The sequence below is a fragment of the Larimichthys crocea genome, chromosome XXII (assembly GCF_000972845.2).
Source record: "Larimichthys crocea isolate SSNF chromosome XXII, L_crocea_2.0, whole genome shotgun sequence".
Taxonomy (NCBI): domain Eukaryota; kingdom Metazoa; phylum Chordata; class Actinopteri; family Sciaenidae; genus Larimichthys; species Larimichthys crocea.
The window spans coordinates 1,003,616-1,030,536 of NC_040032.1; the positions used below are offsets into that span (position 1 = coordinate 1,003,616).

Here is a 26,921-nt window from a genome sequence, read left to right on the forward strand (position 1 = left end):
AATGTCTTCATCTCTTGTTGAAACATTTCAGAGTTTATTAAAATGACAAAATGATGCTTCACGTGTGTGAAGCCACACAGTAGCTCACAAACAGAAATACATTCACTAAACAGGAAGCAGAGCATAAAAGGCATCAGGCTCTATCTTTCACAGGACAAAAGACCTGTATACGTGAGCATTCAGACAGGAAGAGGCACCGCAGCAGAAACGGAGGTCTTTTCATTCATTTCAGTAGGGGTCGTGTGTTTCTGCACCGGCAGTCTGCAACGCAGGGGTTGCCGCAAAAAACGTTGCCGGCGTCTGGGTGAGAAATTGAGCCTGATTCAACTTTTGGCAAACCGGAGCCCCATGTCACATCCCGCAAGCCATTTAGACTCTCAGATCGGTCAAACCTCCACAGACAGCCTGAAATGTCTCTGAAGCGGAGACTATCCAGGTGGATTCCCAGACTAAACTCTGATAAACTCTGTCCGATGATTAGAGAGAGAGAGAGAGAGAGAGAGAGAGAGAGAGAGAGAGAGAGAGAGAGCGCTTTGGTAGAGAAACAGAGTAACAACAACAGAGAGTGAGCGCCGGCCTCGATAAAGCTGTTATTAATCAGCAAAATAAAAAGTTAGTATTATTATTTTCTGATTGTTTCACAGCGGTTACATTCAGCAGGTATAGTCATTAGCAACCCACCTGAGCTCCCCTCACCCTGCCTGTTTCCCTGTTCCTGTCTGAATACACGCTAACAGCAGCAATAAGCCTCATAATAGCTAAGCAACCAGCACGTAGCAAAAAAATCTGTTTGAGATTTAAAGCTGCATTAATGGGTTTTGGCCACTAAGGGACAGATACAATTCAAAACAGGCATACAACATACACAAAGCATACAACATAACCTTTTTAAACCCTTTTAAAATGGATAATAAATAAGCAAACAATTACCTCTTTAAGCCCAGTTTATACTTTCTTTATCTGTTTTGTGGCAAGGGTCTGTGTGAAAGGGTATGGAATGCCTTCTTGGGTGACCCTGTGGTAGATAAAGTGCCATCTATTGTGCACAAAAACATGATAAAGTGCCCACTAAGGTGCTGCAGTGTATTAAAAGGTGCCTTAACATGGAGACAAAGCAAAGCATCGACCTTTAGGTCCTACACGCTAAAAAGAGTTTGGAACCGTTTCGTCATAAATGCGTCACAATTCCCTGCAGGATGATGCCTCACTGCATGCAATATTTGGCACAGTACACATACATATTACAAAGTAAATTCAGTGTCAACATATAGATTAATGACGCAATTAATAATAGTAATAATGCAGCTTTAACCATTTGCAACTTTGACAGAGTCACTGTTTTGTCAGTACATGGAGCCCTAACATGACTATGCTTATGCAAAGAAAGAAAGACTGTGTGGCTTTGGTGGAAACAGACAAAGCAGATGGTGGAGGTTCCCTGATAGTGTAGAAACAGGTGCCTACATTACCCACCTGATCCACAACCAACAGCTCCATATCAGGTGAACAGCAAGACGCGCTGTAGGATACTAACGTTATGTTCTCGTTGCCTGTAACCAGGCTGGTGTTCATGGTCCCGTTGCCCTGTTTGAGACTAACACGGGCGACACCCGTCCCTTCAGCTCCATCTGTCACCAGGGCAGAAAGCTCCCATGTGGATAAGCTGCAGTTTTCAGAGCAGTTGGACTGCAGGCTGAGGAGCTGGCATGCTGGGTTAGTGAAATCAGTCACCTATGAGAGGAAAACTAGTATTACATCAGTAAATTAAAGATAAAGTCATTTTGATTTCACAACAGCTTTCTGAAGAACTAGATTTGGTTCATGCTCAATTGTTTGCTAGCATAACCTGACATGACATGCTCTTTCCAGGAAAACTTACAATTACAGGAGTATTACCGTGTTCACAATTGAGAAACGCAGCACAACATAGTTTGTATCTTTGCCTCCCGGAGCCTCAGCCTCAATAGTCAGGGTGACGTCAGTACCCGAACGGGTGTTAAGAGGTGCTGAGAGGGTCACAGTGCCATTAGTACTGTTTCCAGCTTCCAGAAATAAACTGGTTGGAGATGTTGAGTCAAAACGTTGGCTGTTGGTGGCTCGGATGGTGAAGTTTCCCCCTATTCCATTGGTCATCACAGAGAAAGGCACAGGAAATGGCGTTCCTGGTACCAAGATGCCATTTGAATCAGCCTAAAGAGATAATCAGGCAAAAGTAAGTGTTTGTAGTGAAAAAACTTTTAGATTGTGATGATCTGGGATAGAAACTCACAGTAATAGTCAGATTGGAGGATCTGAAGTTGGTGCATGACTGCCTTTGGAAGAATACACCGCCATTCTGCCCCTTCACCCGGACCACAAACTCCACTGATGGTATCCTGTCGATATGAACTAAGAAGTTCCTACTCCCCTGTGCCTCCACAACTCCTTTAATCTCAGCGGACCCCGATGATTCAACCAGAGCGACCTCGGTCACTGTAGCCGAATCACTCCCCGTTAAAGACACCAACAAGCTCCCGTTGACACCTTCAAAGTAAAAAAAAATCAATCATGTCTGACTCGATGTTATGTTACATCAACAAATTCACATCTTAACAGATTCCTTTACCAGCCCTGGGACGAGAGTCAAGAGCATCAAATCCATTGAACAGGCCCTGCGAGACCTCCACAAAGTCAAACAGGAAGTCAATAGGACTCTGACCTGGAAATGAAAAGAAAATGAAAACATGCTGATTGAAGTAGCCACACATTGTTTGCATCCTGCTCCTTCCTACATAGTGGCCCTTGTTGACTTCAGAATATAGTCAGGAAACACAAAATCCATTTGTATAGCTTTCAGGATGAGTGATGAAACAAGACTGAGAGTCCACAGGGTTCAGTTCTGTAAGGCCTCACAGTATCTGTTTACCATGTTCATCATCTTATTTTAGCTAACATTAGACCAACATGGCTCAAAAGCAAACATTCATAGTTCTTACCTATGACCTTCAGAGTGTAGGGATTAGTTGACTCCATTTTCATTTCCCACAGTCCATGTTGGGTTTTTATCTGCAGAGTAATAAAGTTTCCCACTGACTGGGACGCAGTGATCAGTGATCCTGATGTGATGGTGCTCTGCTGAGATTCACCTTCAAATAAAAGCCAGTAATAAACAGACTGGAAACTGTATCTGACCTGCAATGACTCCAAATGACCATAATGACATGCTGGTGCTTAAATAAGATTAAGCGCCTTATCTGTAGTGTTCATGAAGATTTCATTTACAAAGGCCGTGTTACCTGTGGGGCTGATGAGGGTGAAGCTGACGGAGCGCCCGGTGATGTAAACTCTGAGGTTTGTTACGGTTTGATCGACAAAAAACTTGAAATTATCTGCCTTTCCCGGGCTCCTGGCTGCCTGCAGGAGGGTCACCTGGGAGATCACGTTTAACAGATGACACAGCTGAAATGTTTGAATTGACTAAACTAACTAGTAGTGAGATGTCCGTGCTATTACCAGAGAGGAGCTGGAGGACTCTGTTACGATGCTGATGGCTACAGGGAGCTCATTTTTTGTGACTTCGATGGCCTGACCTCCTGAAGCCTGAGCTAGGTCTCTGTACAGCTGTGCATCTGATGCTGTTATCCTGACTTCACGCCGTCTCCTACGATTTTCCACTGTTGAGCCACTAATCATGACGTTCACCTGGGCAATGAAAGTAACAATTTATGTGCAAAAAGTGCAAAGAAAAATCTATTAATTCTGCAACTAATGAATATTTTCTCTGTTACATTTACATTTAGTAATTTAGCTGATGCTTTTCTCCAAAGTGACAAACAAGGGGAACAATCAAGGTACAGTAACAGCTGTAGATTTATCATTTCCAGTTGTTGGTAGTGTTAGAGAGGAGGTCCTCTCTGAAGAGCTGGAGGTCTTCAGGAGTCTTTTAAACTGGTCAAGGGGTCCAGCTCTGTCCTTGACTGCCCCCTAGACTCCACAGAGGAAGTGGGGGAGAGGAGCATGTTCATGTTCATGATGTGATATCCATCATGAACAACTCCTCTCACCTCCTGCATGAGACTGTGGAGGTCTTAAACAGCTCCTTCAGTAACAGACTGCTACTCCCACCATGTAAGAAGGAGATCTACCACAGGTCCTTCATTCAACAGCTGTCACACTCTTTAACACTGCATGACTTCATGACTTTTTCTATAGATTTCTTATTTAGGAGTAATTTCTTATCTGAACAATAGGCTGAACTTTGTGCACAAACTATAGGCAGGTCAAACCAACAGTGCACAATGTTTACTACATACACATACTCACCACTGACTGTGTCCGCTCTATGAGTGCGATCACTGTGCTTTTCAGGTGTTTGTCTTTAGCAGGTGCGTCCGTGAAGAGGAAGATCTCAGAGTTTGAAGGCGCACTAGTTAAAGCCAGCTACACGAGCAAGAGAGTGTGGAGTAGCAATGATAGTTAAGTGTCTGCATATCAACAGGATTTTCGGGGGCAGATTTTGACGTAGTAAAAGCCAGACATCACAGCACCTGAAGCCCTGAGAGACTAAGTTCCGCATCATCTCCTCCTCCAGATGGTGATAGTGCATTTATAGCATTCTTGAAGACATTTGGGTCTGTAGTCCTTATCAGTGGTCCAAAATCTGAGGTTCAGGTGGAGACAGGAGAAATAACTTCTAAATGATCCTTGTTTTTACAACAGAACACAATAAAAAAAAATGGACAGAACAAGCATCTTTTCACAAGGAAATTTTGTAGCATCGTACTTGGATCATCGAAAGGTACGAGAATGTAAAGTGAGGGCTCATCTTCTGTTCCCACTTCACTGTTGATTATAGAGGAAGTGACGGTCTTCACCACTTCAATGTCATCACTCATGCTTTTTGTGGTGTCAATCACAAAACAAAGAGCTTTACTGGATCCTTTGGAGATTCCCAACATCCTGTGGATGGACGGAGACGGATAACACAAAGATGAAAATTCTTCAAACTACCTCTACCTTTCAGTACAAAAAACATGCAGAATGGGTCTCATACTGTAGGAACGGTCTGTCACCAGCAGCCCCTCGAATGTCCTCCAGTAGCTCACTGGTTGCAGCTATCGCCAGATTTGCTGCTTTCACGTGGAGATGTCCATGGCTAGACTCGAAAGTGTCCTTGTTGATCCCGCCTTTAGGTTCGATGGTACTTGTTTGATCAAACACTCCTCCATGACTGCATTTTCCTTTGCAACAAATATGACAGAAAGATGATAAATACACATCTTTTTAATCTACAGTGATGGCCATAGCCGCAGGAACATATTCTCAGATAAAAAAAATATACCAGTGTGGCTTGACTCCTGCAGCATGGCAATATTGTTACATGCAGGGGTGACACATAGTCAACTGTGTTATTTATTCATGAAGTCACCCAGAAAATACACAATGATACAAGTGAAGCATATGTAGCCTACGTGTAGTATATGCAATGATATGAGTCTCATTATTGGAAATAAAGAGAAAATCACGAAACATAACACACAATGAGACATGAGATCAGTTCTCAGTTCTTTAGAGCTGATTGGTCGTAAGTTTGTAATAACAATGAACCCAGTGCCTCGGCCACATTAATAAGCCTGCAAAAATCTTAACTTACACAACAATAGAGGGAATTATAGGCGCCCTCCTTTGTATTTTTATGCGTTACATACACATACATAATGGAACCAGAACAAACAATGTGTCACAGAGTCCGTGTAACATGGTGAACTTTTAGCATTTTCTTTTTTTTTCCACTTTATTTCATGCATTTATTTTGGGGTAAATACATTTTTGGGGTGCAGCAGCGCCACCAGCACCCCTACTTCCCATGGTACTGGTAATGGCATTGCTGTCACTGTTCTGTACCTTTAAAAGTCAGTTTGGCAATGGAAATGTCTTTGAGCAAAGCAGCATCCATTCATACATTTCAATGGTAGCTGATCCCAGCTAGCATTAGGCACCAGTTCAGTACAAAAAGCTGTCAGATAATAGTTTAGGTCATTTTACAACATCTTTGCATTATTTAGCATAACAGAAGTATCACAGTGTGTCAGCTACTGTAACTCCTGTTAAAAGGAAATCCAACAACCACAAAGTTAAAATCTTAAGAACATGTCTAAATGTTTATGTGAGCCTTCTTCGTTATTGATTCAAGTTTGTTACATTAATGACTGACTACCAGTTACAGTGCTGAGTATAAGTATAATGCTGTGGCATTAGTGCTTAAATATTTCACTAACCTTTTGGTTTGGTAGAGAAAAAAGGCACAACACCAAAGTATCCGGAGGTTAGGATCTTCTGCTCTATGATGTCCTCCAAGATGTTGTTGGTGCAGTTGTCTCCATCACAGTTGCGACACGTCGCCCTGCTTTCATCTGTGGAAGTGTAAATCAACATTTTAATGATGTTTCCTTCTTCTCTACAATCACACCCAAAGCTTAGTTCCTCATACCTATGTGCTGTTTATCTCTTTACCTGCTATGTTACCAATGCTGGTGTCTGATCTGATCAGATTGGAGTTTGGGAGTTTGCTTCCCAGCTCCACCCAGTTGCTATGACTGTAGAAGTCCTTCAAGTTGAAAAGAAGATGGGGGTAAATTATCCTGTAGGTTTCTTTGAATTTTTAAAAAGACTGTTAGCAAAACTTTCAAAAATAATGAACAAAACCTGTAAAGGATGAAAGATCTCTGCAAGTTTCTGCCTCGCTGTCTTAAAGTTTTCTTCCTTGTTGCTTGCTTTGACAGCCAGTATTCCCTCTGTGATGATTCTCCTTCCTTCAATAAACATTTCTTCATCAAAGTGGAAGCTCGCATTGAGGGCATGACGGATGTCCACTCGTATATTCCTCAGTGTGATGAAAATGATGGCTTGGCAGAAATTCTTGGATGATTTTGGTGCGCCGCAGGCCACAGCAACAGCATCTGCAGTGAAAGGCTGTGCCTACACACACACACACACACACACACACACACACACCATTACTAAAAGAGAGGTCAGAATTTAATTTAATCTTTACTTCATAATTTTATTCTTACAGGAGTAATGAAGTCTGTCCCCTCAGCCTGAGCCAGAGCACGGCACACCTGCACAGTGGTATTTAAAATTGCACTTTCAGTAATTTCCAGGTGATTCAAAGACTTTCCAGGCAAAATCCCAAACCCCTGAGCTCCAGTGTTGAGGAGCAGGAGACAGAACAAACCCAGTGTTGGCAGCATCTCCCCTCGACCTGTTAAATAGCCTGAGGAAAACAGACACATGTTTGTTTAACTCTTCATCACCATCATCTACGACATCAGGGACCATGTAGAAAATCAGTTATGTTCATTTTTCATATTCATAAATCAAATCCAGGCAATTCATCCAGTGCACTCAGTTACAGTTAATGATCCTTTAGTAAGTCAGAAGGCCATGTTAATGATAGATATGACTCTATAACTCTATAAGAGCAGTGCTGTAGGCCTCAAACTCTAAAATAGATAGATAGATAGATAGATAGATAGATAGATAGATAGATATACTTTATTTATCCCAAGCTGGGTAATTATAGTGCAGCAGCAGCATTACACAAAGTGACAAGTGACAACAAAAAATAAAAATATACTATAAAGCAAACTATACATAATAAAATATCAAAAAGCAATAGTAAATACGATAAAATAAAATATATTGTACAGATGTATATACAGCAAGTTGGCAGTGTTGATATGTACAAAGTAGGGAGAAATGTGATGTGACTGTAGATTATGCTTTAGTTTTTGTTGTACAGTGTGATGGAATGTGGCAGGAAAGATTTCCTGTATCTGTCCCTTCGACAGCGGAGCTGTAGCAGCCTGTGGGAGAAGCTGCTCCGCTGTCTGTCCACTGTGTGGTGGAGAGGGTGCTGCTCATTGTCCATGATGGATAACAGTTTATTCAGCGTCCTCCTCTCCACCACAGTCTCGAGAGACTCCAGTCTCAGTCCAAGAACAGAGCCAGCCTTCTTGATGATCTTTTCAAGTCTGTTGGTGTCGCTGGCTCTGATGCTGCTGCCCCAACAAACAACAGCAAAGAAGATTGCACTGGCAACAACAGACTGGTAGAAGATCTCCAACATCTTGCTGCACACGTTGAAGGATCTCAGCTTCCTCAGGAAGTAGAGTCTGCTCATCCCCATCTTGTACACAGCCTTGGTGTTAGATTTCCAGTCCAGTCTGTTGTCGATCACCACTCCGAAGTATTTGTAGTCCTCCACCTCCTCCACCACCTCCCCTCTGATCCTTAGTGGCTGTGAAGGCGTCTTCTTCCTCCTGAAGTCGATCACCATCTCTCTGGTCTTGTTGCTGTTCAGCCTCAGGTGGTTCTGTTCGGACCACTCTACAAATCTGTCTATCAGTGTCCTGTACTCCCCCTCCTCTCCATCTCCTATACACCCGACAACAGCTGAGTCATCAGAGAACTTCTGCAGGTGACATGACTCAGAGTTGTACTTAAAGTCGGTGGTGTATAAGGTGAAGAGGAAAGGAGAAAGCACAGTCCCCTGTGGAGCTCCTGTATCACTGACCACCACATCAGACAGCCCACTGCCCAGACGGACAAACTGTGGCCGGCCTGTTAAGTAGTCAGTAATCCAGGAGATCACTGCGTCGTCAACACCCATCACCCGCAGCTTCTCACCCAGTAGCAGAGGCTGAATGGTGTTGAAAGCACTGGAGAAATCAAAGAATGTGATCCTCACTGTGCCTCCCCCACCATCCAGATGCATATGGGCTCGTTGCAGCAGGTAAATGACGGCGTCATCGACTCCTAAATGGGGCTGATAGGCAAACTGCAGGGGGTCCAGAAACGTCCTCACCTGTGGCCTCAGCTGGGCTAGGACCAGTCTCTCCAGGACTTTCATCACATGAGATGTGAGGGCGATTGGTCTGTAGTCCACTGGTTCGGATGGCCTCGGCTTCTTGGGGACTGGAGTCAGTCATGTCATCAATGTCCTCCCCATGTGGCTCACAGAGTACATCCCAGTCTGTCGACTCAAAGCAGTCCTGCAGTGCTTCTGTGGCCTCATGTGTCCACTTCCTCACTGTCCTGGGGCCTCATGTACAAAGCTTGCGTACGCACAAAAAAGTGGCGTACGTCCTTTCCCACGCTCACGTTCAAATGTATCAAACGTGAAACAATCGTAGAAATGTGCGTGCCCACGCCAATTTCATAGCTGTCGTACGCACGTTTCTACAGCTATTGTTCCTTTGGCGACACTTAGAGGTGACGCTGAGAAACTGTTAATAATGTGAAAACAAGTAGTCATCAGAGTGATGTGCACATCAGAGACACACTTATGAACAATTAACACACCCACGTGTTTGCAATTATATGAGTGGATATAAAAGCATGCGTAATGTGATGAAGAAAATAATATTAACAATGGCAGCGTTAACGTTAGAGGACCTTGCAAACGTGAGCGATTTAAGGAACGCAAGGATTTACGATGGGTGGCTTCTATTCGTTTAATTGTCCCGTATGTAACGCTGGATTGCGTACGAAACAATTAAACGAAAAACTCTTACTTACCAGAAGCCGTGCCAGTGTGCCAATGCATATTTGGGCATGTGCGCATTCAAATATCATGTTTTTGGTTTTCTTTATTTTCTGCTGGTGAAATTAGAGCTGCAGAGCTTTCTAACAAGCCCCTGATTGTCTCCCTGGTTCAGATTCTTGTCAGTAAAAGCGGGCGTAAAATGTCAGCCACGGCGCCACACCTGTCCACACCTGTGTGTGCGCTGCTCGGATCGCGCTCCCACTCACGTCTTTTTTTTTGGTCATATTATCCCTGTTGACAGGGTACCAAACAGAATCTCCACTTCATTCACTAGAATATCCAGTTCGACTCTGTAAAATCATTTTCTTCCTTGTCATCGCGTATCTGATCGGACAAAGAGGTGAATCTCAGGTCCAGGGCCTATTTAAATAGATTGCATATATAAATGAGGGCGTGGACAGGGAGGAGTTGCACGTGCGCTCAATTCCACGTTGATTGGGATGTACAAAAGAAACGTGCTTGGATCCATGCGTACGCACACTTTGATACATCTGAATATTTTTGTGCGTAGGACAGTTTCCGGGTTCTGGCGTACGCCAAGTTTTAGTAGGAAATCCACGCAAGTATTCGTACATGAGGCCCCTGGTGTGTTTAGGTTGTCTTCTCTCCAGAGGGACATACCTGGGAGTCATCATGACCAGGTTGTGGTTCTGATCTGCCGAAGGGGGGGCTGTGACGTCATATGCATCACTGGCGTTGGCATAGAGAAGATCCAGCTTTTATTGTCTCTGGTGGGGCAGTCAATATACTGGTGAAAGTTATTTAAAGTATTGTTCAGTGAGGCATGATTAAAATCTCCTGTAATAACCATGAATGCATCCGGGTGTTCAGTCTGTAGTTTAGCGGTGGTGCAGCTGATGACTTCACAGGCTGCGCTGATCAGCTGACGGGGGATGGTAAACAGCGACAACAATGGTGGACGTGAACTATGGGGTGCCGTTTGTAAAGCTTCTCGCTCTGAAAATACAGCAACATTTGTCACATTTAGCTAAAAAAAATGTTTAAAAAACTGGTTTGAATTTTGAGAGTCACTTTTTTGCACATTTAGAACAATATTTGGTGAACTTAGAGATATTTTAAATATTTAAATCCAAATGTAAATGTAAAATCTAAATGCTAAATCTAAATCTAAATGTTAAATATAAATATAAATATAAATGTTGAAGCTAAATGTTAATATATATCTAATGTTAAATATAAATCTAAATCTAAATGTTGAAGCAAAATGTAAAATATATCTAAATGTTAAATATATATCTATGTTAAATCTAAATCTAAATCAAATGTTAAGCTAAATGTTTTCGGGTGAAACAAATATTAGCTAAAATGCAAATTCAAATGCCGTAACCGGAAGTGCCAAAATAAAAGCTCGAGGAGTCAGAGCGTGTTTAGTGGCAAATAACGAATAAAACCCATCTTATCCGGGGAAATAGACTCTTGGACAGGGATTATCGTGATAATAACTAACTAACACTTTGACTGATCTGTCATTTCTCGCGTGTAGGATCGTCTACACCCGCCCGCCTTCACCCCGGTAAACCTACTGTCGGACATACCTCTGCAAACATGTCAAAAATGACAGATCAGTCAAAGTGAGCCCCCTGTTGTCGGCTATAGTGGCACAGGTCAAAGTCCCGCACCCTTCAAAAAATGACACTAAAAACTCAAGTACTCTTCAAATAAAGTTTATCCAAACGTGTTGTTCATCTAGGTAGTTATTATCACGATAATCAATGTCCAAGAGTCATTTCCCGCGGATAAGATGGGTTTTATTCGTTATTTGCCACTAAAACACGCTCTGACCTCCTCGAGCTTTATTGGGCACTTCCGGTTACTGGCATTTGAATTTGCATTTTAGCTAAATATTTAGTTTCACCCGAAACATTTAGCTTCAACATTTAGATTTAGATTTAGATTAACATTAGATAATATTTAACATTTAGCTTCAACATTAGATTTAGATTTATATTTAACATTATAATATTATATTTAACATTTAATTTAACATTTAGATTTATATTTTATGATTAACATTTAATTTATATTTAACATTTAGATTTAGATAGCATTTAGTTTTACATTTAACATTTGGATTTAAATATTTAAAATATCTCTAAGTTCACAAATTGTTTCTAAATGTGCAAAAAAGTGACTCTCAAAAATTCAAACCAGTTTTTTAAACATTGTTTTTTAGCTAAATGTGACAAAATGTTGCTGTTATTTTCAGAGCAAGACGCTTTACAAACGGCACCCCATAGTGAACTCCCCGGTATGGGGTGCCGTTTGTAAAGCGTCTCGCTCTGAAAATAACGCAACATTTTGTCACATTAGCTAAAAACAATGTTTAAAAAACTGGTTTGAATTTTTGAGAGACACTTTTTTGCACATTTAGAACAATATTGTGAACTTAGAGATATTTTAAATATTTAAATCCAATGTTAAATGAAATCTAAATGCTAAATCTAAATGTTAAATATAAATCAAATCTAAATGTTAAATCTAAATGTTAAATATAAATCTAAATGGTAATTAAATATATGTTAAATTAATATAAGTATAAATGTTGAAGCTAAATGTTAATATATATAAATTAAATGTTGAAGCTAAATGTTAAATATAATCTAAATGTTACATAAAATAAATCTAAATGTTGAAGCTAAATGTTTCGGGTGAAACTAAATATTTAGCTAAAATGCAAATTCAAATGCCGGTAACCGGAAGTGCCAAATAAAGCTCGGGAGGTCAGAGCGTGTTTATAGTGGCAATACGATAAAAACCCATCTTACCGGGGAAATGGACTCTGGACTGGATTACGTGATAATAACACCTAGATGAACAAACACGTTTGGAGAAACTTTATTTGAAGAGTACTTTGATTTTTTAGTGTCATTTTTAGAAGGGTGTGGGACCTATGACCTGGACCCACTATAGCCAGCCCAAGGGGGCTCACTTTGACTTGACTCATTTATTGACATGTTGCAGAGGTATGTCCGACAGTAGAGTTACCGGGGTGAAGGCGGGCGGGTGTAACGATCCTACACGCGAAAATGACAGATCAATCAAAGTGTTAGTTAGTTATTATCACGATAATCCATGTCCAAGAGTCCATTTCCCCGGATAAGAGGGTTTTATTCGTTATTTGCCACTATAAACACGCTCTGACCTCCTCGAGCTTTTATTTGGGCACTCCGGTTACCGGCATTTAAATTTGCATTTTAGCTAAATATTTAGTTTCCACCCGAAACATTTAGTTCAACATTTAGATTTAGATTTAAATTTAACATTTAGATATATTTAACATTTAGCTTCAACATTTAGATTTATATTAACATTAAATATATTTACATTTAGCTTCAACATTTAGATTTAGATTATTACATTTAGATTTATATTAACATTTAGATTTAGATTTAGCATTTAGATTTAACATTTAACATTTGGATAAATATTAAAATATCTTAAGTTCACAATATTGTTCTAAAGGTGCAAAAAAGTGACTCTCAAAATCAAACCAGTTTTTTTAACAGTTTTTAGCTAAATGTGACAAAATGTTGCTGTTATTTTCAGAGCGAGACGCTTTACAAACGGCACCCCATTCGGTAGATAATACGGGCGCATTCCCACAGCCAGCAGTTCAATGTCCGGGGTACAGAGACGTTCCTTCACCTTCACATGTCCGGGGTTGCACCACCTCTCACCCACATACAGTGCAAGTCCGCCGCCCTTCTTCTTCTGACTTTTGGAAAGTCTCTATCTCCCCGTATCAGACTGTAGCCTGGAACCTCAACGCTGCTGTCCGGGATGTACGAGTCCAGCCATGTCTCACTGAAGCAAAAGATGCTGCACTCACGGTATTCCCTCTGGTTTTTTACTAGCGCTGCCAGTTCGTCCGTTTTATTCCCCAGAGACCTCACGTTTCCCGTTATGATCGCCGGGACTGCTGGTTTGTGTCTTCTCCTTTTTTCCCTCCGTTTGGCTCCAGACCTGCAACCCCGGCGTCTCCTCCGTAACTCCCGCGGGACCACAGGCCTGTGTCCCGGCAGCAGCACAGGTTTACACAGCGCAATCAGCTGCTCGCGGGTGTACACAATCAAATCAAATCAAATCAATTTTATTTGTATAGCCCAAAGTCACAAAGTACATTTGCCTCAGAGGGCTTTACAATGCTTTACACTGCTCCCACTACTGCCGGTGAAAAGTTCCCAAATACAAAGGGCAGGAAAAATAACAGAAAAACACGTAAGGTAACAAAAGTAAGTCCAGACATTGTCGCAACTCTTATGAACAGGTTGTGACTGATCAGGAAAAACAGACAAAATTAACGAACCGACCCATCAACGAAAGTTTAAAAAACATGACGGGAGCTGCGGCCTATTTAATATAACACATATAATAAGTGATAACACAGCAATCATAGAACTCTCACTCAGTCTTCTCTTCGTATGCTGACAATAACTGATTATAGTTAAGTGTCCTGTTTAAATCACATTTAAATATCAGATTAAAGCTTGACGTCATTCATCTCTTCTTAAAGGTTTAAAAGCCACTATTAGTCTATTACTAGTCTACCTGTCTATCTATCTTCATTAATACTTATAATTATGATTTCAAAGAGTATCATACCTTAGGTCTTGACGCTGTCTTGTACACGTTATCTTTATTGTGTCAACAGCTGCCTTGCCTTGCCTCATGGATAAGACGTGGACATGCAGGACTTGTTCTACCTGTTGGTATGATTCCGGAAACATTTATATGCATGTTAATTTTAATGTGAATGTTCCCTTTTTTGTAATCGCTGGATAAAAGTGTCTGCTAAATGACTAAATGTAAAAGTGTTATGTGTTATGTAATGTTACTGGATATATTTTGAACATATAAAAAATAGTCTGCACACTGAATCCCAGACAGAGGGATGGTCAAACCTTTAAAATGCCTCAGTAAACTATCTGCTGCTGTCTGTTATGTAAGTGCACTCTGCATTTCCTGTGTAGGAATGACATACACAAAACTGCTGGCAGAGGTTCTGGATGACAGCCTACATTCATTCTTTAGACCACAAAACTGAAAAACAGAAAGCTGACAGTAAAAGAAACAAACACAGAGACACTTATCAAAGCAGATAGGACAGACAAGTGCAGTACAGCTGGAAATTAGACTGTTGCTTTAAAGTTAAGGAAGCAGACAAGAACACTGTTCAGTGTTAGCTCTCCTGATCATGAAGGCACAACAGTGACAGCTTTAACTGTAGAGAAGTCAAATATAACAGGAAGTACAGAGAACGTTGCTTTCTTTGTTTAGCTTCACAATGCAACTTACCTGACTCTTCAACATTTCAGTAGTGTAAGATATCGACTGTCATCAACCATGAACAGAGATATTCAGCTGGGCATGGGAGGAAATGAAAGTTGTTATATTAGAGATACTAAAATAATCACACTGTACACACTTCCTTCACAGACTGCAACAAAAACAGCAGCAGTGATGATTTACACTATGATATACACACAATAGAGATGGACAAATGATTTCACATCAAATCTTATACCTTCTTTCTAAATGAAGAAGAACAGACTGTGAATCCTGCAGCGTCACTGTGTCCAGAAAACAAAGAAACTAGTTATTAAAGTAGAAAGTCAGTCCAGAAACAAGAGAGAGAGTTCTTATCTGAACTATTTTAATGTACATTTATCATATTTTTCCCATTTCTTATGTGAGAGAGGCTGTGGTCACACATGTTAACTGAATATTTACTGATAACTACAAAGACACTTCATCTCCTTAATGAAGATATTAACCTGGTGCTGTCTGAACAATAGGAGTGAGGATAAAAACACAGGACAATTTCACATACATAATTCTATATTTTCATGGGGGAGGGGATCTGATGCTTATCTTTTATGTGGCCTGAGAATTGTCACATACAATTCTGTTATCATGCCAGATTTCAGCATTGAGGAGCAATCAAGCTAATCGTGATTTTATTGAGAAAGTTTCAGAGGGTCTCCTTAACCAAGTGACTCACGGTGCCAGAGGTAAGGAAGAGATGCTGTGATGCTGCCAGAAAAGCTGCTGAATGAAGCCAACAACACATCTCTATGACAGGTCTATGGGTGTGGCATATCAAGATGCTGATTATACTGCTTGACTATTATCAGGCTTGTGCCTTAGACTGGTCACGATAAGGACAAAAAGAAAAATTGACAAACATGAACCTGAAGCCTAATCCATTTTTCTCTGCAAATGTCATATCAGGAAACAGAGTATGAGAAAGTAAATTGAAACGATTGTGGTATCACCTGCACGCAAAATTCAGTCACTACAATAAAATATATGGTAAAACCTGCTTAACTTAGAAATTCAGTATCACCCTAAGCTAATTTATTCATAAAAATCACCAACATTTAGGCCTATAATGCACATTTTTAGACCTGCATAACAGTAACATACACGTTAGACACGTCTGGTATGCAGAAAAAAAATAAAGTTTTTTGTATAAACACGTACTTATCTCTTCTTCCATGTGCTTCTCTCCATCACAGATAGATAGATAGATAGATAGATGGATAGGCTGGGAGCTTCCCGATTTATGGTTACATGTCAACAAATGCACAGTTGCCTAGAAACGGCATGTGGGTCAACTTACCGCCTGGCTCATGTTACACCACTGCCCCCCATGTTAACTCCATTCTTTCTTTAAGTTTAGAGTCTATGTGGGCTCCAAATTTAAAATAATGTCATCTTGTAAAATCTGTTAGTTTATTGTGTTAATGTTACTACTGTTGTGGGGTTTAGTGTTTCACATTGTCTGCTGTCTGACATGTGTATCTTTTGTTATTTGACACTGTACATGGGTCACCAAACTGTTTGTAGGTGGCTTATCTAACTCAGGGGTGCCCAGACCTTTTTTCCCCCTTGGAGAGCAAAATCTGAGGCCACAGTTTAAAAAATAAATCATAATTTATGTATTGCAAAAAGCAAAATGTCATTTAGATCCAAAGTTCTCTTGAGTGACTGACTTCCTGCACAGTAGGTTCCCTCGGCCCGCTATGCTCAGGCAAAGAAAACTAATGAATAATTAGAGAGCCTACATATTTAAGGGATATTTTTACTTCACAAAATTGAAAATAGCATTAAAACTGTTATTTTATTTATTTATGTGGCACAGTTAGTGCCGTCACCTAACAGCAAGAAGGGTCCTGGTTTGAGCCTCGGCTGGAGCCTTTCTGTGTGGAGTTTGCATGTTCTCCCGTGTTTGCGTGGGTTCTCTTCAGGTACTCTGACTTCCTCCCACAGTCCAAACACATAAACCTTAACAGGTCAACTGGTGACTCTAAATTGGCCATAGGTGTGAATGTGAATGTGAGTGTGAATGGTTGTTTGACTCTATGTGCCCTGTGGTGAACTGGTGACTTGTCTAGGGTGTCCCTCACATCTTGCCCTGGGATAGACTCCAGCTCAGGTGGGATAGGCTGCAGACCCCTGTGAGCTTGATGAGGATAAGCAGTTATTTATTTATTTACTTTCATTATAAACATGTGGTGAGCCAAATCTAACCTCACGTTGGGCCAACTTTGATCTACTCTAACCAATGACAGTATGAAAAATGGACCTCATAAATGACATCACCCATAAGTTTCTGAAACCCTGTTTTGAAGCTCAAAATACGTTGGCTGTCCTGCTTCCTCCACTTCTTCCACCTAATCTAAATGTCAACAAAGACATGGATCATCAGCGGACCTAAACAAGCCATCAGGTATAGTGAGGGTAGTAGTGTAGTGAGGCCTGCAGCCTGTGAATCATGCTGAAAGACAGGCACAAGGTGTGACTGTGCGGGAGTGGCGCAGGTCGAACAGTGTGAGAAACTGACGTTACAAAACAGGCATGACAAAATGACAGGGTGATACAGCCTGAAGAATTTAGATGCCATTAAGGAGGAGTTTCACAGAGGCACCTGAGAGTTGCACCATTATATTATAGATAGAAGATGAAAAATGGGCTGATTTTATGCCATGGGTGTATAACATTTAAGGGCATAAAAGGAGATGGACGTTTGGGGACAGACTTATCAGTATTTTCACAGGAGACTCTGGCTTATTTGTCTGTGAAGATAATAAAGCTCATATACAGCCAACTTTGATGAATCCTGCATCTTTTCTGGAAGACTTATACAATACAACTGATTGAAGCAGAATTGCAGTTTTTGGCACTTTCACACTAACTTCATTTCCCAGCACATGAAGCAATGAAACAGTTTGTGTGTGAACTAGTGTTCATGGAGTTTTTCTATATGTGCTTTTCTTCAATAATTATGGATTATTATGTATTATTCACATGATATAATTATTCTTTAATTATATAGTAGGAATAATCACCTGTTTTGGGATGTCACCTTTCTTTCCCTCTTCTGTTGTCACACACCTTTCTCCCAAAATGACCACAGTGTTTTTTAATAATCAGTGTAAGAAGAAAGCATCAGGTGAATATTTAATGTTAGACAATCAAATACAAAAAAGAAATCTGTGTCATTAATTAATTGACATGATCACCTACAATATCTTAATAATCACATTCACAGCTCCTTTAAGTCTTTATAGTAACATTAAGCAGTGCATGTGGTTAATGTACAGTAGTTAATATTGCAATAGCTTAATTAAAAAAATATATTTTAAAGTAATATTAATCACACAGTCCTACATTCACTCTATTGCTAGCTTATTAGGTTCACCCATTTATATTCATTCTTTGTCCATTTGTGCAAGCCATGGCCTCATTCTATTTAAGACTGTACACCAGATGCAAGCAAGCCCCTGCCAGTCTTCACCACCTCTGGTCAGGTCCAGCATTCTGGTCTACTCAGAGATTATGCATCAGACAATTCAACGGCACCCCTTTCTTGGACTTTTTGGTGTGTCTTCAGAGGACCTGTTTGTCAGTTTTACACCATGAAACAAAAACATTCCCCATTTCTAGCATCTTCATTTGCTGGGGTTCAAGTTGATCATACAAAATGAGCACTTAACAACTAATGCACAGGATTTTTTGCAGGGCTGCATTAGTTTCACCTATCTTCTGCCTCTGTCCTCTAATAAACTGGCAGCTGAGTATTTCGATGATTTTCCAAATCTGAAAGCCAAAGTTTTAAAATGTAACTCTTCCCCACACTGTCATGTAAGTGAATACTCAATTTATCCCCATTTAAATGCTGAGTTGAGCCCTACGATCATGAGGCTAAAGCAAAAAAGAAGCGACTGAACCGTTTTGGTAGATGAAGACACAGCAGGTGCTGGAGTTGGAGTTTCAGCTGTTGAAGCTGGAGTTTCAGCTGTTGGAGTTGGAGTTTCAGGTGTAGTTTGTGGGCTGCTGGTTGTATTGACTTGTGAGCTGTTGTTGGTGGCTGTTCTCCGAATGCTGTAGAAACAGGAGCCTACGTTTCCCACCCGATCCACAACCAGCAGATCCACATCAGGTGAACAGCAAGACGCGTTGTAGGACACCAGTGTTATGTTCATGTTGCCGGCGGCCAGGCTGGTGTTCATGGTGCTGTTGCTGGTGGCCAGGCTGGTGCTCACGGTGCCATTGCCCTGTTTGAGGGTAATGCGGTCGATACCCGTACCTTCAGCTCCATCTGTAACCTGAACAGAAAGCTCCCACATGGATAAGCTGCAGTTTTCAGAGCAGTTAGACTGCAGGCTGACAAGCTCACACACCGGCCGAGTGAAATCAGTCACCTGTGGGGAGAAAAATAAAGTTGTTTTTTACATCAGAGATTTGACCAATAAACACGAGGATGAAGGGATTAAATGAGATGGAATGATCATTCACTACTTTAACATTTATTCAAACATGATTTTCTTCCTTGTCTGAAGAGTTACCGTTGTAAGGACAGTAAAACGCAGAACAACATAGTTGGTGTCCGTGCCTCCTGGAGCCTGAGCCTCAACAGTCAGGGTGACCTCAGTACCAGACACAGTGTTAGGAGGGGCTGTGAGGTTCACTGTGCCGTTAGCACTGCCTCCAGATACCAGGGATAAGGTGGATGGGAAATTTGAAGTAAAACCTTGGTCATTGGTAGCCTGGATACGGAAGTCTCCTCCGGTTCCATTGGTCGTCACGGTAAAGGGAACTGAAAGTGGTATGCCCGGTACTAAGACGTTATTTGAATTGTCCTAAAAATGGAAGGAAAGTGGACAACTGTCAGCATCAGTCATATAATTAAAAGTCTGTGGCTGAGCAAGCGTAAAAATGTCATATCAGATGGATTTTTTCAGATGGATTCATTTGACTTACAGCAGTAACACTCAGAGTAGATGCTCTGATGCTGGTGGGTGACTGTCTCTGGAAGATCACTGGGAGCGCTCTGGTGGAGCTATTGATGTTTCGCCCCTTCACAACCACCACAAAGTCCTCTGATGGTATCACGTCAAAGTGAGCCAAAAAGTCTCCTCCACCTTGCGCCTTCACACTGCCATTAACTTGTCCTGACCCTGATGACTTAACCAGAATCACTTCTGTCACCGTGGCAGAGTTAGTCCCAGTTAGCGTTACCGTCAGACTACCATTGACACCTTCAGACACAGAGAAGGTCCACTGAAACGGTGCTGAAGTAAATCAAACACAATCAAACACACAGCATATGGCATAATTCTGTTTCTTTTACCAGCTCTGGGACGATTGTCTACGACATCAAATCCTCCGAGCAGGCTCTGCGATACCTCCAGAAAGTCAAACAGGAAGTCAATGCTGCTCTCTCCTGCAAATAAAACAGTTACAGGCCACATGCAGGATATAGCATTAACATGTAACAAGTAATTATTCATCACTTTTACTGTTATTTTGAATCACATTTGTCACAGTTTGTTAAGACTAAAATTACAAAACTAAGCACAGGCCAACACAAAACAGCAGACACAAAATTCCAGTCCATCTGACACGGGACTCACACCGAACGCGGAACGGAAGCGGAACGGAAGCAGAACGGTACTTTGCCCGGCGCCAACTCACACCAGACGCGGATCAGCCGCGGAACGGCAGCGGAGCGAGCCGGCCGTATTCACGCGAGATCACGAGATCACGCGAGAATCCTGGACATACCCGAGACCCCGCGATAAACAGTGTATAAAGAAAACAACAACAACAAACAGCTGACTTTGCTTCTCCGACGTGGAGGAGATTATAAAAAGCATCTGTTGTGTCATAAAGGATTGTGTGTTGTTCCACTTCAACAATTAGTCTCTCGTTGAGACCCTTTGATCGATCTTTGATCACCTGGTGTCACGGGTCGTGACGTAACGTTGATGTGAAGTTGTAAAAAGCTACATGAACTGAGTATTGTGTTTTATTTTGAAAGGGGGCGGAAGTTTATTACGTTGATTCGGGGTCGATTTCCTGTCTGGGTTGCGCAGTGCTGCTGTTCAAAATTTAACTGAGGTTCAAGCCGCGGCCTCGCGGAGAAATAGAAACCCTGCGGAAAGCTCGCGCCGTGGCGCGGAGAGCGCTTCTGTCCAACGCGTACTGATTCCGCGGCCCGGTGTGAGTGCTCTCCTTGCCGTAGACTGGATTCTATTGTGTGACGGCTACCGCGCGGTACACAGTTCGCTTCCGTTCGCTTCCGTTCCGCGTTCGCGTGGTGAGTTGGCCTTTTGATGTCCCCATACAGATTGTGTTTAGAAAGAGCATGTTGTAATATTTAAATGGGCATTCAATGCGTTAAAAAACTCTGAGTCACCTCCTCCATAGGTGCAACTCAAAAGTCACCAAACCACATCTACGTGGCCTAAGGGATCGATACATAACAAGGTTCAGCATTCGTCTTGTGGTAAATCACAGAGTTGATACTCACCGACGACCTTCAGAGTGTAAGGCACTGCTGACACCATCTTGATTTCCCACAATCCCACTTGTGTTTTTAGTAGCAGAGTCCTTAAGTTTCCCACGGACCGGGATGAGTGATCAGTGGATCCCGTCGTGTTGGTGCTTTGCTGAGATTCACCTAAAAAGAGCGACGCAATGGAAAGAAACAAAAACACAAATGGTTAAAAATGAAAAGTCAAACAACATGTCATGCATTTTTTTAAAAACAATGACACCGATTTATCTAGAACAGGTGTCCAAACGTTTTTTTAAAGAGGGCCGAGATTTGACACATGTGAAGATATCGGGCAAATCTAACATTTTAAATGAAAAACAATAAAAGTTCCATACAAATGCACTGTTCTGTAACAATTTTGTTGTCAACTGTCACCATATCATTTTTTAAATGACCATGTCACTAAATCTAAGCCAATCAGGTGTGAACAATCACATAACAAGTAATAAATTCTATGGAGTACGTTAAACTTGCATGAAAGTTGAATATACACGCTTAACCTCATGTTCATTTTAAACATGACCTTATTTGAGTAATACAAAGTCTGTTAACATTTAAGTTTAAAACATATCACTCTTGCTATGTCTTTAACAAACCATTCAGAAAGTATATTTTTATTGCTGTCAAAATTAACGCGTTATTTTGTCGATTAATTTTAAAGAATTAACGGTTAAAAAAAAATTAACGCGGTTTTGTTTACTTCCGGTGGCGGCCGCCATTTTGGATGTGGCAAAGTAGAGCTTTGTTTCCAGATATATTATGTGTGTGTGAATGGGTGATAAGAGGCATTAACTTAAAGCCCTCACGGAGACTGCTCGCCTGGGCGGTCGCCCACATTGCCCATAGCTAAAACTGGCCCTGCTTGTTTAGTTTACGGGCAGATCTGCCCATCCAATATGGCGGACTAGTTAACGTATCGCAGCAACGGACCAACCTGCTCAGTGAGGCGTGTAGAATATTGTCTATGATCTATCCTAACTAAAGGAAGTCGATTGTATAGATAGTCTATGATCTATCCTAACCTAAAGGAGAGTCTGTGCATGAGGTCCTATGAATACTATCCTAACTAAAGGAGAGTCTGTGTATATGTCTATGATCTATCCTAACTAAGGAGGAGTCTATGTATATATTGTTATGATCTATCCTAACTAAAGGAGAGTATGTGCTATATGTCTATGATCTATCCTAACTAAAGGAGAGTCTGTGTATATTGTCTATGATCTATCCTAACTAAAGGAGGAGTCTGTGCATATATGTCTATGATCTATCCCACTAAAGGAGAGTCTGTGCATTATGTCTATGATCATCCTAACAAAGGAGAGTCTGTGCTATATGTCTATGATCTATCCTAACTAAAGGAGAGTCTGTGGTTGTAAAGATGGATAAGGACGGACTTTTAGGGGGAACATTTCATTTAAAAAGTTGGCCGACGGCTCGTTGGACAAAAACAAGGCATTTGCCACAGTTTGCAAAGGCCGTATTTAAATTTCACAGAAGTAACACGACTTTAACCATATCACCGTCAAAGCAAAACCCGTATAAGTCTACACTACAGGAGTGTGGCACTCCTCAGTATATTTCCTCATTCTGGCTTTTTTCTATTAGCACTGTGCATATGTGCACCTTAAGCCAATAACATGAATGAATTTAAATATACTTTATCTGAGTTTATTCTACATTAATTTGATCATTTTACATAAATAAATATTCATTATAAGCTTCAGTCTCAGAAAAATGCATTTAATTTATTGATACATTTATTGATAGATTAATCGCGATTAATCACGATTAATTACAGAATTTTTTGCGATTAATTAGTTAATTTTTTTTAATCGATTGACAGCCCTAATATTTATATATGTTTACATTTTGTGTCACATCTACAGGTACATAACAGCAGCAGTTATGACCATAGAGGTTCAAATGCTTCATTATGTCAACCAAAAAAGCCAAATCTGACAATCCTGGCAGGCCATAAATAATATATTATAAAAATGAAATGCTGCATGAAATCTGACCATGATTGCCCCCCACTACAACCAGAATATGTCATTTACACATATAATCTGCAAAGAATCACCTGAGGGGCTGATGAGAGTAAAGCTGACAGATGTTCCAGTGATGTAAATTGTGAGCTTTCCTACTGACTCGTCAACTGTGAACGTGAAATTTTCATTCTTTCCCGGACCCCTGGCTGCCTGCAGAAGGGGCACCTAGGAGGGTGAAAGAAAGTGGTGTCACAACTGAACTTTACTTAGAAAAGTCATTGCCCAAGAGTGCCTTGTGTTATTACCAGAGAGGAGCTGGAGGACTCTGTAATGATGGTGACGGCCTCTAAGAGCTGACTCTTTGAGACTTTGATAGCCTGACCGCCTGAAGATGCAGCCAGGTCACTGTACAGCTGTGCACCTGATGCTGCCATCCGAGTGAGCTGTTGCTGTCCTTGGTTGTCATGACTCTGTCTTCGGCGACGAGACCCTAGTATGCCAGTCAACATGAAGTTCACCTGGAAAGAATGCAGGTGAATGAGACTTTGAGGTTTTAAAGTCTAAAGACTCATCAGGGCTTAAACTAACCAAATCAAAATGTGTAAAGTAACAGTGTCTACGTGATCATTTTGACATTTTATGCATGCATGTTAATATTACCTTCTTCTCAACACATTACCATTTAGCTCAAAGCACTGCTGTGCAGCCTCACTCAGAGTCTGTTGATTCGTATTACTATTTTTTTTCTATGACTTTAAAAACGATTATTATGCTGAGATTTTCTACACCATATTTTAAGTTTTTTACCGTGACAATAAGAGAAGCTACTCACGACTGACTGTGTCCGCTCTATGAGTGCGATCACTGTGCCTCTCAGGTGTGCGTCTTTAGCATCTGCGTCCGTGAAAACAAAGATCTCAGAGTTTGGGGGAGAACCGGTTAAAGCCAGCTACACGAGCAAGAGAGCGAGAGAGAACAGCAATGATACTCCACTTTGTTCTTTACTACTTCACTTTCTGTATGTTATCAGGTTTTGCAGAGGCAGATTTTGAAGAAGATGTCACAACACCTGAAGCCCTGAAAGACTCATTTCTGGAAAATCTCCTCCACCGGTGGCTGTTAGTGCATTTATAGCATTCTTGAAGACATTTGGGTCTGTAGTCCTTGTCAGAGGTCCAAAATCTGATGTCAGAGACAGAAGAAAGAATTGTTTTATTAAAGCATTTAAAGATACAGTTTTTTTTATTATATTACTGACATGTTACTTGAAAATTCTGCTGGTTTATTTCATGGAGTTTCAGTTTAGCAGGCAAGCAACTAAAGAGCAAATTCATAAGCCGGATAACACACACATCTCTTTACTTCACTGGTATTATGTCTGACACTAAGATCCTACCTGGATCATTGAAAGGTACGAGAATGTAAACTGAAGGCTCATCTTCTGTTCCCACTCTACTGTTGATTATAGAGGAAGTGACGGTCTTCACTGCTGCAATGTCATCACTCATGCTTCCTGTCGTGTCAATCACAAAACAAAGAGCTTTGTTGGATCCTCTGGAGATTCCCAACATCCTGTGGATGGACGGAGACAGAAAAAAAAACAAAACAAAGTGTTTAAACACTTTGTCTTTGCCTCTTTACAGTACAGAACTAAAACATGCAGAATGGGTCTCATACTGTAGGAACGGTCTGTCACCAGCAGCCCCTCGAATGTCCTCGAGGAGCTCACTGGTTGCAGCTATCGCCAGATTTGCTGCTTTCACGTGGAGATGTCCATGTTCGGAGGTGAGCTTGTCTTTGTTGATCCCACCTTTAGGCTTAATCCCACTTGTTTGATCCAATGTACCTCCATGGCTGCATTTTCCTGCACAAATTGACATTTTATAAATGTTTTGTCCTGTAAATGAAATACTGTAATTTAGGTTGGACATTTACCTTCTGGTTTGGTAGCGAACAAAGGCAGAAGACTGAAATATCCTGAGGTCAGTATCTTTTCCTGCAGGATGTCCTCCAGAATGTTCTTCCTGCAGTTGTCTCCATCACAGTTGCGACAGGTTGCTCGGCTTTTAGCTGTGGGAAAGACATTTCTGTTCTGTTAGCTTTGATACCTCTAATCACATTTTCCTTATGTCTGTTTCTTCTGTTTTGGCAACGCAGTGCACACACCCTAACGTTACATGAACTTGTTACCTGCTATGTTACCAATGCTGGTGTCTGATCTGATCAGATTGGAATTTGGGAAGATGTTTTCCATTTCTACCCAGTTGCTATGACTGTAGAAATCCTGCAAGACAGGATTTGGAGTTAATTGCAACATGTGAAGAAACTATTCCTGACAGCTGTAATGGAAACCAAAGAAGTAATAAGAATTACCTGTAAAGTGTGTAAGATTTCTCCCAGTTTTTCTCTCGCTGCCTCAAAGTTCTCTCGCTTGTTGCTGGCCTTCACAGCTGAGAGTCCTTCTGTGATGATTTTCCTTCCCTCTATAAAGTCCTCGTCGTCAAAGTGACGGCGTGAGCTGAGCAAGAAACGAATATCCACTCGCCAGTTCTTTTTTTGGATTACTTTGATTGCTTTTTGGAAGCTCTTGAATGATTTTGATGCTTCACAGGCAACAGCAACAGACTCGACATTCAGAGGCTACACACACACACACACACACACACACACACATACAGAGTTAATATTGCAGTGTCAAATTCAATATCAGATCCAGGCATTGAAAATAATCAAATCCTTACAGGAAAGGTGAAGTCTGTGCCCTCAGCCAAGGCCAGAGCGCGGCAAGCCTGCACGGTGGCATTCAAGATGGCTCTCTCAGTGATGTCCTGATGTTTCAGCGATCCTCCACCAAATATTATCTGAAACCCGAAAGCTCCCGTCTGCAGGAGCAGCAGACACAGCACAGCCAACCCTCCAGACATCACTGCACAACCTGTCTAATAAAAAGTGTGCAAAGATTCAAAAACACAGTGTGAGGCAAACACAACATTACTCATTACTCAAATAGTATCAGTTCAGTAACTTATTATTTCACATTGACACACATTAATTTTGTAGTTACAGATACCGCAGCTCTTCTTCCTTTAAAACAAGAATTAAAATAGTAAAACAGAGACTGATTTATACAAAGCAACAAAAAATGATTTTATGTCTTCTCTGTATTACGAGTAATTATCCGGTATCACTGTACTGTACCTTAGGTCTGGAAGTCGTCCTGTCGATGAATTTCTGTGACAACTTCATTTATATTGCTTCATGTCAGGGGTGGAGGCACCACCATGCCTGACCTGTTGGACCTGTTGCTTATCATCAGGGTATTTTTTTTGGTATCACATCAAATGACTTGATGCGCTGCACCTTTATTTAAAGTAGTTGTTGTCATGAGATGTATGGTGTGCCAACTTTCATTGGTGACTCATAGTGAGAGTGATTCATAGAAGAAAGAGTTGCTGGTTTATCTTTTGGACAAGGATAA

General features: G+C 41.1%; 2 protein-coding genes across 3 annotated transcripts; both read right to left on the minus strand.

Annotated features, from left to right (window-relative positions):
• Nucleotides 1-6: 6 nt before the first annotated feature.
• LOC109142981 (von Willebrand factor A domain-containing protein 7) lies at nucleotides 7-26,683 on the minus strand. The gene is made up of 16 exons (XM_027273645.1): nucleotides 26,642-26,683; nucleotides 26,185-26,382; nucleotides 25,817-26,083; nucleotides 25,634-25,727; nucleotides 6,258-6,392; nucleotides 5,033-5,219; nucleotides 4,763-4,938; nucleotides 4,527-4,639; nucleotides 4,303-4,419; nucleotides 3,493-3,681; nucleotides 3,276-3,408; nucleotides 2,976-3,125; nucleotides 2,606-2,698; nucleotides 2,270-2,523; nucleotides 1,897-2,190; nucleotides 7-1,731 (listed from the first exon to the last, which is right to left on the minus strand). The coding sequence occupies exons 2-16, from the start codon at nucleotides 26,365-26,367 to the stop codon at nucleotides 1,333-1,335; spliced, it is 2,784 nt and encodes a 927-aa protein (XP_027129446.1). The 5' UTR covers nucleotides 26,368-26,382; nucleotides 26,642-26,683; the 3' UTR covers nucleotides 7-1,332.
• LOC109142988 (cell wall protein RTB1-like) lies at nucleotides 18,069-21,519 on the minus strand. Of its 2 annotated transcripts, XM_027273647.1 has the most exons (5): nucleotides 21,429-21,519; nucleotides 20,247-20,339; nucleotides 19,877-20,154; nucleotides 19,462-19,755; nucleotides 18,069-19,317 (listed from the first exon to the last, which is right to left on the minus strand). In XM_027273647.1, exons 1-5 carry the CDS (start codon nucleotides 21,463-21,465, stop codon nucleotides 18,775-18,777), a joined length of 1,245 nt encoding a protein of 414 aa, XP_027129448.1. In that variant the 5' UTR covers nucleotides 21,466-21,519; the 3' UTR covers nucleotides 18,069-18,774. The 2 variants fall into 2 exon arrangements, with proteins under 2 accessions (XP_027129448.1, XP_027129447.1); XM_027273646.1 differs by lacking the exon at nucleotides 21,429-21,519 and having other exon boundaries at nucleotides 20,247-20,576.
• Nucleotides 26,684-26,921: the final 238 nt, after the last annotated feature.

What these genes read in the sequence shown, in the direction of transcription:
- LOC109142988 (XM_027273646.1), bottom strand. Translation starts at nt 20,406, where the DNA reads ATGAATAATTACTTGTTACATGTTAATGCTATATCCTGCATGTGGCCT. An exon ending in AGACAATCGTCCCAGAGCTG is followed by an intron (nt 20,155 to 20,246) that starts GTAAAAGAAACA and finishes CTGTGTCTGAAG; the next exon opens with GTGTCAATGGTAGTCTGACG. An exon ending in CTACTCTGAGTGTTACTGCT is followed by an intron (nt 19,756 to 19,876) that starts GTAAGTCAAATG and finishes TTCCATTTTTAG; the next exon opens with GACAATTCAAATAACGTCTT.
- LOC109142981 (XM_027273645.1), bottom strand. Translation starts at nt 26,367, where the DNA reads ATGTCTGGAGGGTTGGCTGTGCTGTGTCTGCTGCTCCTGCAGACGGGA. An exon ending in CGTACCTTTCGATGATCCAA is followed by an intron (nt 4,640 to 4,762) that starts GTACGATGCTAC and finishes CCTGAACCTCAG; the next exon opens with ATTTTGGACCACTGATAAGG. An exon ending in CTACACTCTGAAGGTCATAG is followed by an intron (nt 2,699 to 2,975) that starts GTAAGAACTATG and finishes TTTCATTTCCAG; the next exon opens with GTCAGAGTCCTATTGACTTC.